The sequence below is a fragment of the Meleagris gallopavo genome, chromosome 2, assembly GCF_000146605.3.
Source record: "Meleagris gallopavo isolate NT-WF06-2002-E0010 breed Aviagen turkey brand Nicholas breeding stock chromosome 2, Turkey_5.1, whole genome shotgun sequence".
NCBI classification, from domain to species: Eukaryota; Metazoa; Chordata; class Aves; order Galliformes; family Phasianidae; genus Meleagris; species Meleagris gallopavo.
The window spans coordinates 48,951,857-48,966,743 of record NC_015012.2 but is presented as its reverse complement, the minus strand read 5'-3'; the positions used below and the strand labels follow the sequence as shown (position 1 = coordinate 48,966,743).

The following is a 14,887-nucleotide window of genomic DNA, read 5'->3' as shown; positions in this document are numbered from 1 at the left end:
AGAGTCCAGAGTAGGGCCACAAAGATGATCAGGGGACTGGAGCACCTCCCCTTCAAAGACAAGCTTAGGGAGATGGGTTTGTTCAGCCTGGAGAAAAGAAGGCTGCAGGGTGACCTCAGTGCAGCCTTTCAATATCTAAAGGGAGCCTACAAACAGGAGGGGAGTCAACTCTTTACAAGGGTAGATAACTGCAGGACAAGGGGAAATGGTTTTAAGTTGAGGGAGGGACAATTTAGGTTTGATGTCAGGGGAAAGTTCTTTACAGAGAGAGTGGTGAGGTGCTGGAACAGGCTCCCCAGAGAGGCTGTGGATGCCCTGTCCCTGGAGGTGTTCAAGGCAGATTGGATGAGGCCCTGGGAAACCTGGTCTAATATTAAATGTGGAGGTTGGTGCCCCTGCATGTGGTGGGGGGGGTTGGAGATTCATGATCCTTGAGGTCCCTTCTAACCCAGGCCATTCTGTGAATAAAGAACCTGTAGTAATCAAATAGAAGTTTCTCGAAGAGAAAAATGGTGAAACTCTGTAAAGGAAACAACAGGTTCAGCTAACTGATTATAGGCTTTTTTTTTTTTTCTCTCAATGAAAATTATTTAAGGAGATCTGCTAAGCAATTGTGCATATCTTGATGAGGAGATGTACCAAATAATATTTTAAAAAACTTTACAGCAGCTCTCAGTGTTAGGACCAGTCTCAGACTTACTGCTCAGATCTGATTACTGGGGAGAGGTTACATACTAGAGGGTGGCATAAAAGTATAGAAAAAAAGGATTGTATTTACTCCCATTTACTTAATGGAAATATTTAATACTTCAGTGTTACAGCCTTTTATGTGAACAGTGACAGCAGATTCAGTGCTGACACAAAGAAGCTGATAGGTAAACAAGAAACAGTAAAGAATACAAACAAGTAAGTGAGTACGTGCTCTGTGTATAGAAGCTGTTCTTGCCCCATCCAGGATGGCTAGACACACTCTGCAGCCAAACTCCATCTTTTGTGTTTCTTCTGGCAACCACTGGAACAGAAAGTATCAGACCGTGACACAGCACCACCACCATCATCAAAAACAACAATAACAAAAGGAAGCTGTAGAAATTGAGAGGTCACTGTAAGTCAACAGGAATGTGTGTTTTTATTTATTTGGGTATCTCTCACTGTAGCAATAATATCCTTCTTCCTTGTGGTTCCTGAGGGTTTTATAATCACCGTCACATGATCTTAATGTATCCTGGCAAGAAAACTTTATGGTACCACCTCTGGTTTATTTATTTCACTCTGGCTCATTCATAGTAGCTGGTGAAAGAGCTGGTGTGCACTGATATTTTGGGAAACCTGGAAAGCTCCCTGAAAACAATTTGAATTTTATGTGGGTTGTTTTTGTGAGAAGGAGTTGGTTACATAGGAACTGGATGTGGTCAATTCCTTCTTTTCCCAGAACTGACATCCTTTTCCCCTCTTAAGTCTGCCTGTGCCAGTAATAGCCAGAACAGATCTTCTGGTGTACTCTGGCCTCTTTGTTCCCTCTGCGTAAGCTATAGTAAATGCTATATTGTGACTGAGACTATCCAAGAGACACGCCTATATTGAGCATAACTGTGTGGAAGAACAGCTGTATTTGAATGATTATTTTGCTTCAGATTATAAAGACTTTAGGAATCACAGTGAAAGTTATGCTGTTATACTTTTCTGACTTTGAAAATAGAGATACTTGTTTGTGCTGTTTCCAGTTTAGTTGGAGTCTATTAAAAATGTCACCCCTCTTTGCTGAACTCACTTTTTGTATTGTTTTTTGTATTGTTGTAATCAAAAGCCTTTGACTCTTAGTGGTAATGTAATTTTTCCATTATTTCTCCCACTCTCTCGTGTCTCTTGGTTTTGTAGTTCTGCATTAGCCAGCGAGAAGTTTCTCAAAGATAGATCCTTTTAATTCGTGTATTTCCTGGTCTGTAGCTCTTTCAGAAATGTGATTTCCCTAACATGTCATTTCCCTTTGGAAAGACCATTACTAATATGGAGAATGGATAGGGAGTATATCGGGGATTATAATCTGCATATAATATAATTATATATATAATATATAATATATAATATAATTATATATACTATAATTATATATACTATAATTATAATTAGTGGGTTATAATTCTTTCATCTCCTCTCTCCAGCCTGGGTCTATACAGTGCTCCCTTGGTATCAAAAGTTTTGGCAGGTTCAGAAACAGGAGAGTTGGCACACCACGAGAAGCTTGTAAGCATAGCAAAGACAGGAGAAAGAAGATTTTTTTTCCTGGGATTAATGCACAGCTGGAGAGCTATGACATCCCAGTTAGAGAATGGAAGAATAAGTACTTACATTTCTGGGGTTCAGTTTAGAGTTAGTAATATATACTCTGTTGGGGATGATTTTCAATGCAAAATATTCTTCATGCAAATCATTGCCAATTTCTATTTCTTCACCACTGGGAAGCAATCAGCTTGATTTTTCACAGCTGCTGCCTGAAAACTTCTGGATAATTTCATTTTTTGGGCTTAAATATTCTTATATCTGAAAGTTTTCAGGCAGGCTCCCGTGTTGATGCTGCAGAGTGGAGAGTCTCTATACTGTAATATTGCCCACCTGTGGCAAGTTGACTGACATGGATGCGGAAGCTGAAAGCTGAGGTGTGCAAAACTGATGTGCTGTGCCTCTGGCAACATGCTCTTATCTGTGATATCTCCTGTTGGGTAGAGGGAAACTCCAAATTGGTGAAAATTCCTATGTGGCACTGAACCACAAAGATGTGTTTTACTCCTCTTGAAATGGAGTTCGTAAAAAGTTCTGGCCAGCCTAAAATGTCACTTCATTTTCATTGTCCCATCATAAACAGTCTCTTTCTCTGTAATGTTAAAATACTTCGGGGCAGGACTTCTCTTTTTTTGGGTCACTCCTGCTTCCTTTCCACTTTCCCCACTGTGGAGTTCAACATAGTTAAGAGAGCTATATCATAGAATCATTGAATCACTCAGGTTGGAAAAGACCTTAAAGATCATCGAGTCCAACCACAACCTAACCGTACTACCCTAACTCTAACAGCCTTCCACTAAATCATGTCCCTGAGCACCACATCCAAATGATGTTTAAACACATCCAGGGATGGTGACTCAACCACCTCTCTGGGGAGCCTATTCCAGTGCTTAATAACCCTTTCTGTAAAAAAGTTTTTCCTGATATCCAACCTAAACTTACCCTGGCACAATTTGAGGCCATTTCCCCTCGTCCTGCCACCTGTCATCAGTGAGAAGAGACCAACCCCACTCTCGCTGTAAGCACCTTTCAGATATTGGAAGAGAGCAATAAGGTCTCCCCTCAGCCTCAGTTTCCCCAGACTAAACAGCCCCAGTTCCTTCAGTCTCTCCTGGTAGGGCATATTCTCCTAGTCCTTCACGAGTCTTATTGACCTTCTTTGGACCTGCTCCAGCACATCATTTCAGAGCAGTACTAGTGGGGACCAACTTGCCCATTTAATGAAGACTGCTCTGAAAGTAATGCCTCCTATCTTATTATGTTGGCCCATCACATCAGAGGTAGATGGTATGGCAGTAGAGGTTGAACCTTCTAGCCAACATTCCATTAAATTTTGTTGCCATGGAACAGATGGCAGCAGAGGGACAGTATGACAGAATGGTATCTGCCATGGAAATGCATGTGAAGCAAAGATGTGGAACTGAACTCCTCCATGAGGAAAAAAATTGACAGCTACTGAAATCCACTGACGCTTACTGAATGTTTCTGGAGATAGAACAGTGGATGTGAGCACAGTGAGGTGGTGAGTGTTGCGTTTCATCAATGGTGACAGTAAGATGAAAGACTAGCCACTTTCCAGACAGCCATTAAGATTTTTATAAGCATGGGATACTAGCTCTTGCTCATTCCTGGTAAAAATGTTAGTGGTGGTGGCAGTGTGAAAAAACAGTGTTTTGTAGCTGAGAATCAATCAAATAGCTTAATTGTGCTCTTTGTATCTGCTGTTGTTTCCATGGAAATAAACTGGAAGCATTACTTTCACAGCAACATAAGTTCTTGTTTAGCAGACTATATATATCCATCATCATAAATCTTATGAGCTTAATAAAACTCAGCAAAGGGGCAGCTCATTTTTCTTTGTGAGCCTGACACAGAAATCTGTTTTTACACTGATGTCTGAGCTCGAGTGCTATGTGCTTTTTGCATGAATTTTCACTTTGTGATGGAAAGCAAATATTTTGTAACAATTCAATAGTAGGTCTAGACAGGCCAGATTTCATAGGAATCTGAATCACTTATGACTAGAAATACAGACCAGGTACAGGAATGCCTGAGCTTTCTCTTAGACTTGCTGATGGACAGGTTAGTCTGTTTTGAGATGCAGAGGGAAATAAGAAACAGAATTCTAAGCAAGTGTGGTGTGAATGTCTGAATCTAGAGAAAAAATCCCAGTCCATGTTAAGCCTTGAGTCACATTACTTTATTTCTGTTATCAAGCATTAATTTTATTTCAGATGTTTTGTGGGACAATCTACAGGTAGTGCATTGCTAACTTTCCTTCCATTAAGAGGATTGTAAAGTACTGCACTGCACAGTTCTATGAGTAAGAAGAAATATGATTTTTTTGATGTTTTTAATCACTGATCATTCTATTGATTTCGTTAATTGATTGCTGGACATAATGCCTCTCTTCATTCTCCATTGGCCCTCGTCCCCTGAAATTTGCACCATGAAACTAGTACACTCACTAACGGCTTCAAGTCTGCAAAAGATGAGTGTTTGCTTTCTGAACTTAGCTCAGGGGAACTCAGGGCAGCGTAGTTAAATGCATGTGCCAGACAGTCTGGCCTCAGTTTATTGACAGATGTACTCTCTGTCAATAGCAACAGTATCTTTACAAAAGCACAGTTTTAAGATACTATTTTGTTATTCTTCACTTGTTACAGAAGAAGCTTTTTACCCACCGGTATAAATGAAGGTGGAGACCGAATCATTGTATGGCTCATGCCTGGTTCCACTCTGCCTGTAGATTTTACTCACCGTTTTTTCCAGCTGTTTCCTGAAATTCTGTTTGGCTGCTTCACTGTTATACCTTTTATCCACACTTTATCTGAAGAATCCAGAGTTTCCTCTCGCTCTGAAATTACCTGATTCCTTCTGGGAATGGGAGTAGTGGAAGAATAAGTAGTAGGAGAGGAGTTTGAGGCTGCAAACTTGTAAAATACAGGAGCTAAGTGCACAGTACTGATCATGTGCATGACCAGGGAGCCTTCTGCTAGGTTCTTCTTACACTAGTTCCTGCTTCTTTTTCTGTGCTGAGTGTCCTGTCCTCCTTACCTTCACCCACAAATGCACAGAAGATATAAGAGTATTTAACACAGAAGAAACATGTTCAGAGAGGTGTTTTCTCATGGTTGCTGCTTTGTAACATTTTTAGGGTTAGCACTGTGAGTTAGACTCAAAAAATAAATGGAGCATTGACTTCTTATTTGTCTGATCAATAAATTATTTTCTGTTGTATGCTCTTTCTTGGATATCTGATAAAGAACAGCTTATATCTGCAAATGATACTGTGTGCAGTCCTGATGGGTGAGGTCTGCAACATGACTGAGCCAGTGCTGTGCAGGAACTGGCTAATGGAACAAACAGCTGCTTCATCCCAAGTAAGTAGGCAGGAAGCTAGTTATAATTACGAGCCTCATGGTATGAGCCAACAGTTTTCAGGAAATACTACTGCAGTGTATTATGACTTACACTTGCTTTTTTTTTTTTTTTCCCCTACAGCTTGTTAAATATACAACAGTTCTCTTTTTCCTCTCTCTGCACTGTACCGGTGATTGAAGTTATATTTAGTCCTTGTCAAATTACAGCAGCCTTTTTACAATTACAAAGTGGTGAAAAAAAGGCCAGCAACAGAGTGAAGGCAAATATTTGTAGCATGTCATAAACCTTTCTTGTAACCTAAATATTTAGAAAAAAGAGGAATGTAAGAGGATGCTGTACTTTTTAAAACATGGAAAAGATAAGAAGCAGACTTCTTTCTGAGTGCACTGGAAGCTGGAGAAGTATTTTTGCTGCAATAGGAGAGAGCAAGAGGACATTTTCTTTATGTTTGCTGACTAAGGATGGTTTAGAAAAGTCAATGTTTAACTTTCAATTAAAAGAAAAACATGCTGCCAGTTCAGCTGGCACATGGAGGGCTGCATTTAAGAAGAGCTGAAACCGCTGTCTCCAATGTAATAAACATGAAAATCATCCCAGTGGCTTTTGAGGGACTCAATGGCATCCTGAGAACACCAATACCATTAAGATTTTCCTTGAGCAAATATTGAAATAGAAAAGACTTCAGTGTGCTCTGAGGAAGAAGTGGTACAGCCTTTTGCTGAAAATGGCCTTCTGTCAAAAGCCCCAGTCAGTGCTTGGCACATTTTGAGCTCCTGATTGTTCATTCTTAAGTTGTTTCATTCTGAAAAAAATGTCTTTGCTTCATTTTTTTATATCTTATTTTATCCTCTTCAGTTCTCAGCTGCTTGCTAACTTTTCCTTTCGTGTCCTCTCTGACATAGAAGATGGTGCTGCAGCTTCAGTACTGTCAAAGGAATTGAGCAGGGGGTAATTAAGGCTTTACTCTGAGGCACCACAAGCAAATTTTGTGCTGTGCACTGTGAAGCTTGAGATTTAGGCATTAGGTGACCCAAAGTGTCCTGTTTTAATCTATTTCCTAGATATCTTCTCTTGTAGCCTCTGACATATTTCTGTTTCATTTCTTTGCTGTGTTTTCAATAATTATCAATACCTGACAAGAAGTTGGTACACCAAACAGAATCTGGCCTGTATATTGTTATATCAAATTAGCTTGTTATTTAAGTGTAGCATTACTGACAGTTATTCAAAGTCTGTGATATGTTTAGAGCATTAAAGAAACACCTGAACAGTGAAAACATATGCTCATATCTGTATGGATCATAACTTGATTGTTAAAAACATTTGAGTTTGGTTGTATGTCATTCTCATCTGCATAATTACCCTAAGAACTGCCCTTGGTTTTGATTATAATACCATTACTTTTTGACTTGGCTGAGTCTTCCTGATGGCTGAACATAATGTTTTGTTATCTGCTGCCATATTCATATTCTCATACACACTTTATTTTTTACTTTGCAGATCATGAAAAATGTGATGATGATGAGATGGAGAGACTTTACAAGTCATTAGAACAAGCAAGTCTGTCTCCCATTGGTGATCGTCGGCTGTCAACCAAGAAGGAGCTTAGGAAGTCGTTTATCAAACGCAGCAAAAACCCCTCCATTAATGAGAAACTCCACAAAATTCGAATGCTGAACAGCACATTAAAGGTGAGATTACAGACTGAGCCAAGGAAAGGCATGAGAGAAAGAAATAGTTTGGCTGAAAAAAGAATAAAGCTAAACTCTAATTACAGATTTACTTTAAGCTCCAGAGAGTTTGTTAGGTTTCCAAAATTGTTTTCTCTTTTAGTCAGAATTGTGGTCTGTGTTTTGTTGTTAAACTTGATCTGGGAGCAGAGGCAATAGTTCAGAAGGGACCTTTTTGTATAAATTCCAGCTCAGTTGGAGAATTTAATAAAGAACATCTCTCTTAGTTAGCTGGGAAGCCTGCAAGCTCAGCTGAATGCCCTAAACAAGGGAGCCTTAAAAAAGGAAGAGCAGAAAAAGTACCTTGATGATAAAGAACACAGAAATGACCATGAGCCAGAAAAGTTTTCTTTGTGGTTACTGGGGAATGTACAGGGTGTGCCAAAGCTTTTGTAAAGACCTCCTATAACAAATATATTTAATAAAAAAGCATCCTGCTTTTATGTTGCAAACATACTGAGGACTGAAGGGGTAGAGGAATTCGGGGAACATTCCATGAAAAGGCCAATAAATTTATCTGGAATATGAAGATTTATGAGACTGCTTACCCAGTATCATTTTGAATGCTATGGGAATTCAAAACCTGCTTCTGAATGTTATTAAATCAAGCAGAAAGCATAGCCATTACATTTAAGTTCTAAAGAGAAAGAATAAATGCCAACCAAGGGCATCACCAGAAACAGGATTTGATTATCATATTTTTGGTAAGTGTATTTGGCTTCAGACATAGCATCCTGAAGAAGTTCATGTAAAAACTTCTCTGATCATCACAATCAGTGATTGCTTGCAACAAGAGGCTTGGCTTTGGCAACCAGGCTTGTCTTAAACTTTCTGAAAACGCAGTCTAAAAGACAACTTGGAGTGCAGCTGTCCTGTCTTCTTCAGGACTTCCAGGCTCCATATGAGACCTGGTGAAGTTTCTCCTCAGGATAAATGGGTCTCCTATGACGTGGTACAACCATATTATCTTTCTGCATCAGTAATGCAGTTCAGCTTATTATAAAACAGAAAATTTAAAAAACACACCTATTTTATTACACAGGAAAACAAATATGGAAGCAAGTATCTAATATGAACCTAATATGAACCTCCCTAATAAATCTAAGAACTAGTTAGTACACAATGGAGTAGTATGCTGTGCAGTAATCTATTTTATTAGTTTGGATCTGAATGCAAACCTAGAAGCCTTTCAGTCAGACATGAGTAAGGAGAATAGCTTTACAATGATTTAACCTGGGAGTATCATATAAACTGTCATTAGCAGTGTCTACAAACTTAGACTTGTCTAACATTTGTATTTAGTATGGAAAAATCATTTTTGGACTGTTCACAATGCATAAAATGTGTTGATTTCTTTTCTTTCTTCAAGTTAAGGGATTGGAATATTGACAAGACAAATATAGTGCAGTATCTGACAGACACAGAGTTCTATGCACAGCAGTGTTTGCCTGTGTGAAAAGCAAATGCTTGTAGTGGGAATATGCTATATACTTTGCATCAGTAGGATGATGTGCTTTTAAAGTCAATCATATTAACATAAAATGTGAGATATGAGATAATTTGAAGCGATCTATTGGAAATTTCAAGATCAGAGAAGTTTTGCATCTGATTTGTATTTACAGTGCTTTAGACAGAAACCTCTTAGTTTTAAGGCAAAAGATTAATGCAACATTCAGTGTGATCTTAATTTTGGTCTTTTGACACAATTTTGTAAACAACAGATAAATGTTCCTGCCATGATATGTCATGAACAAGACATACTTTGGATTGTTAAGAAGAGAGAGAAGTTGTGTGCAAATACGTCACAATCTTAATGAATGTGGGAAACAATTTAGTGCTGCAGAAAAAATCCACAGTATGGCTTTTTGCCACCGTGTCTGTGCATCATAAATACTCCTCCTTTCTTTTTTCTTATTTATTCTTTAACTCTTAGTCTACCAGTGTATCTACACACTGATGCCAGAAGCCATCATACAAGGACTGGTCTTGAAGATAGGATGAATATAAACCAAAAGTTCAATAATTTTTCTGCTTGAAAAGTTCAGAGGAGTTAGAGTTGGTGACAATTGATTAGAATAGCAGTGGGATATGGATGTGATGGCAGCCCATTGCTACAATCAGGAAGTATTCTGAATGTGTGTGTGTTGACAAGGTGTTTTGAAGCCAATTGCAGGCACAGTGTCTTCAGGTATGATGAAACACTTGGCAGTAGAGAAGAAAGAAAAGTGTAAAGAGGATAGAACCAGACTATTTTCAGTGGTACCCAGTGAGAGAACAAGGGACAGTGGACATAAAAGGAAGCACAGGAAGTTCCACGTGAACATAAGCGCTTTTTGGGTAACAGCACTGGCACAGGTTACCCGTACTGATGGTAGACTTTCCATCCCTGGTGTTATTCAAAAGCTGCCTGAATGTGGTTCTGGGCAGCCCTGCTTGAGTAGGAGTTGAACCAAATGACGTCTGGAGGTCTCTGTCAACCTCAACTATTCTGTGATTCTGTGACATCAGGTTTCTTAGTCTCCCTGTATCTTGACATGACTGCCCCTGTCTTTCAACTGAACCAGGGTATTCACATTATACAGTCTAAGCTGCTCCTGTCTGGAAGTAGAGGCCAGATTTGTTAACATCTGGTGACTAATGTATTAGCACCCACATGTACACTAACTACTTACAGGCTACACTGCCTGCATATAAATTAATTAATGTCCAGTGTCTGATTTTCTCAACTTTTCATTCATAAAGTTTTGCTAAGAATCCTATAAAAGCAAAGCAAAACAAAACAAAAAACTGCATAAAATTATAATCTCCCCTTCACCAGGAGGAATTTTTGCTGTGGATTTCAATAACCTTGATTATAAAAATTAGAACAAATTGCCAAGAGAATGGATCATTGCCCATCTCCCTGTGACATGGTTCTTAATGTTCCAAGGGTGATTTTTTATGGAGGGTTATCTTGACAGCATTCATGAGAAATAACTTCTTGATCTCTTTCTAGTGTAAAGAACATGACTTGGCTACAATTAACCAGTTGTTAGAGGACCCAAAGTTGACGGCGATGAAATACAGGGAGTGGAGGAACACAAACATCATGCTAGTTCAAGACATCTATCAGCAACAGGAGGTCCAGGATGTGTCTACAGAGAACAGCGAGGAGCAAGAGACAACTCCACTGCCTGTCACTGAAAGTGCTATATGAAGCCATGGATTGACAGTTGACTGCAAGATTTGATTGCAAGATTTTTTTCCCCAAGAGTCTTCACATACAGACACTTTAAACTGCTGCATTGTGAAGTTGGTTTTTTGTCAAGTCTTCTTCAAGTGTTCTTCATAATTTAAACAGTCCCTTCTCCAAAACTTTATTTCCTTTTGTAAATTCCTCTAAATCAAAAAAAGGATGTCTGAATCTGGGTTAAGAAAAATATTTTATGAAGCAGTGAACAAATATTTTTTCCATATTGGGAGAAGTAACTGGCATATGTGCAATTCCTGGAAGTCAAAGTGCTGTATAATATGGACTGTATGAATGTCAGATCCTTGGGATTATATTAATCATCGAATTTACTGATAAAAGAAGCTACAACAATGCCAACTGTATGTAGTCTTCTATCTACCTTTTGACCCTGTATGGTAATTAAAATTTATATATTTTTTTCATCTCTACGTTCATTCACTTTGACTGCTCTACAAGTCTAAACCAAGACAAATTGAGTAGAAATTATGCATAAATTTTTACTACACACCACTGTCAGGTACCCAGTTTTGTTATGCCTGATGTTGTATGACATTTACATTTATTTATGGGCCAGACCAAAGTACTGCCATTCTTCAAGAAGGTCTTTCTGTGTTTGGTAACATGTAAATCGCTCTTCAGTGAGGTAAATAATGCCTCAACATATTTCAACTTCTCCTATGGATTTGGCAGAACTTCCTGGAAGGCTACTTGCTTCTTTCATATTTTAAAGAAGTATGAGTAGGTGGGGTACGAGTTCATACCAAACTCTCAAATCAAGCAAGATGATATAGTCTGCAAGGCAGAAGCTAAAAACTGAAGTTCCTGATGTGGAACTGAAAACATAAAGCATACTGCAAATGTTTTTGTAAATATATGTCATTTTATGGCTTATGAATGTGACTATGTACTGTATATATGTTTTATTTATATATTTATATATGCTGAATTTCCTAATGTTGATAGGATGACATGGACCAGACTCACTTAGGTGAGAGTGCTTGCATGTTGACTTGAAATGCCTCTTTGTTCCAGTATGAATCACTATAAGGGCTCTTGAATGGAGAGTACCTTGATACTTCTACTGTAACAGCTTATTCTGTTTTCAACCTAGCTTTGTGATTCAGATGAAGAAAATCTGTGTATTTTAAGGCAGGGGTTTGTTTTTTGCCTTTCCATATTCAGCATTAATGCAAGCATTTTTGCATTTTAGAGTTTTGAAAAGCAAGAATTAACCCACCATACTCCAATTGATGCCACTACAAGCACTGTGGGAATCTGCTCTTCTGTTTGCTATCTTGTAAAGATACTGTCATTAGTTTTTAACAGGGTTAATTTTTTAAAGCAAAATACAGCATATTCACCTGTTCTTATTAGAGATATATTTTATTGTATCGTGATCAAGAAAACAAATATTAGTAACATGAAATATTTTCTGCTTACTAAGCAGTACTTCCAATTGTTGATATTGCAGTGTTAACAGTCAGCAGATTTCCTTTGATACAGACATTACTGGAGAAGGGTTGAGCAGATGGTAGCTGGTTGAATGCAGAGCTGCACTCGGGATTGCATCATTGCCTCAATTATAAAAGGTTTTAGGAGTGTGAGGGGTCAGAAACCCATGTTGGCATAGGACTTAATAACTGGAGTTAGTTAATTTGCCGGTGGGGATCAGAAATTAGATGATATGTGGAGTGTGGGTAGCTATGACTAAATGGGGAAGCAGGTAAAAACCTGAGGTTGTTCAGAAGCTAATATTACTAAGAAACCATCGTATAAGTGATAATTTCTGACCATGCAGAAGCAAGGCATGTAAATACAATTTCTCTTCAAAGGCATCTTCAATAGTTAGATCTTAAGAACAAATACATGCTTAACTGTTCTGTTGAACTACACTGGACTAGTCAGTGCCCTGCAGTTCTGCATAAAATCCTAGCCAACTCCATTTGCTGAAGTAGGTTTGAATCACACTACGGAAAGAAGTAGGGAGCCTATACAACGTTTTTCACACAGTTTATACCATGATATGCAAAACAGGTTTCTTAAATGCAGAGACAAATGTCCTCAGACTGCCTGAATTCTGGTATTTGTTTTCATTAGATAAAATAGCCTAAAATAACTTTAAATTACGCTCTTTCCAGTGGTCAGTAGGTAATTATTGTTGAGCTACTGAGTTTTTGGAAATCTCAGGATGGGTTATATCACCCTCTTAGAAAAGAGCAGAAAATTATTGATCAGAGTTGCTTCTAATTCAGATATTATTTTAGAGAATTCCTGTGTGTTCAAGAAAAATATATGGGTGTTATGCAAGTGCAGTGTTCTCTCCATTCTCTTCAGCTGCTTTTTAGACCCCAAACAAATGGAAAGCATGGGAAATAAGAAGTGAAAATGTTAATAAAATGGGATTAATTTTCTAGCATTATTAATTAATGCAACATTTTTCATCTGGATTCATCAATCAATTCATCCATTCAGCAATGTGAGAGACACAGATGGAGAAGAACAATGCATGGAACAACGGCTGCAACTGGTGGATGTGATAGGAAACCACTGTCGGCAGGAGAAGCTTGGACAACTGTTTGCTCTGCTCAGTCGTATTTAGAATAACTGGTACCTGAGCATAAATTTTGTTGGTCTCAGTTTGGAAGGACTGCATTACTGACTCATACTGTGGGGAGGTGTTATGTCTGTCTCTGGTAGCTTTTCTGGAAATCAAATCTCTCTGTTTTGGGGCTATAGATCTCATGAGCTACCAGAGTGAGTTGAGATCACATTTCTTTGCCTAAGATAGGAAAAGCATCATGCTGGGTTTGAGAACTATTTCTGCATATAATTCTGATGATTTACTCAATACTGGGCTCCAGTGGAAAGAGGAATAAATTATGTAATACAACCTCCTTTTCTGGAGATAATTTTCTTTTTGGAGGAAACCTTCGCATGGGGAAAAAAAAAATAAATTGCTTTATGTCAGTCGGGAATGTGGGGGAAAAAAAAAAAGAGGTGATATTTGGCTTAAAACTATGTAGAATGTGGGAATTTTAAATCAGTTATAACTAGAAAAAAAAGTACAGGCATGCTGTGTCTCATATGGAAGCATGTGAGCTTACTTTACTACAAACTTAATATAAAAACTTGTATTTTCTGTCTCTTAAAGTATCGAGGAAATCTGTGTAAGGAAAATTCTAGAGCTGTGGTGGAAATTTCCCCTCCCTGCCTCCCTATATATTTTGGTGACACAGGAGTGACTAATTGCATTGAGAGTCTGTGCTAGCCTTATTTATATAAGAAATGTCTTTCTGTTAGCAGGAAACCAAAGTGGTTTTCTTGTAGTAATAATGCCAGAATGGTATTTCCTGTTTCGTGTGAGACATTTTGAAGCAGTAGACATCTTAAGATGTCATTCAGCATTTCCTTGAACATTTGACTTATTCTATTTTGATCTGCTCCAAGCTTCCATGTTCTTTCTTTTTCTCTACTAAATGAAGGTCCTCTACTAAATTAAATAAAAATTGAGGTGGCAAACAGGACCAAAATTCTCTCAGCCATGATCTATGAAATTCTTGTTTCTGTGCATAAGAGTGACATGAATTAAACTTGCCAAAAGCTAGGCAATCCAACATGGAAAAAAAGGTTGATAGGTGTTAAAGAGAGTACTAAATATCTTGAAATTTGCTGTGAGTAAAGATGCAAAATCTGTCAGCTCTGGAAAAATGATTGTTTTTCTATTTTATTTCTTTGTGGTAAAAATCTAGGGGAGTGACTTATGAACTGGCAGAAACTTAAAAATAGACTATGCACATAATTCCTTGAAAGTTCATCATCCTTAATGCATTACCATGAAATGACTGATTTCAGGTTACTCAGCCTTTAACACTGAAAATTCACTTCCATGGGAAACCATTCTAGCTACCACAGTGTCAGGGGCTTATCCATCCCACCTGGTACATACAAGGTCCATTTTGAGAATACAGGTTTGTTGCATTTCTAAAGGGCATACTGCTTATACAATTAGATTGTATCTTAGGAATTGTATGAATTCTAGTGCTCCCTGGGTTCTAGATAATGCCTTAGAACCTGCACACATTATTTTGGATCTTGAAGTTGCTTATGATTTTTTCCTTATCCCACCTTAATATAAGGAAAAGAAGATTGGAAAACATTTCTCCAACTATCATATGAAAACAGACTAATGCTAATCTAGGAAATATTTAGGTACTTTACTCCTGAATGCTTAGCATAATTACTCTCCTGATGAAATGCCATG

General features: G+C 38.1%; 1 protein-coding gene across 5 annotated transcripts in view; it reads left to right on the top strand.

Moving 5' to 3' along the window:
• Window positions 1–13,520, top strand: part of IPCEF1 (interaction protein for cytohesin exchange factors 1) — an 89,172-nt gene extending 75,652 nt beyond the window's left edge. For all 5 annotated transcript variants that reach the window (XM_031552463.1, XM_031552462.1, XM_031552464.1 and 2 more), the window contains 2 exons: window positions 7,165–7,355; window positions 10,390–13,520. In XM_031552463.1, the coding sequence (XP_031408323.1) occupies window positions 7,165–7,355; window positions 10,390–10,590 (392 nt within the window). In that variant the 3' untranslated portion in view covers window positions 10,591–13,520. The remainder of the gene's footprint in view (window positions 1–7,164; window positions 7,356–10,389) is intronic.
• The last annotated feature ends 1,367 nt before the right edge of the window (window positions 13,521–14,887 follow it).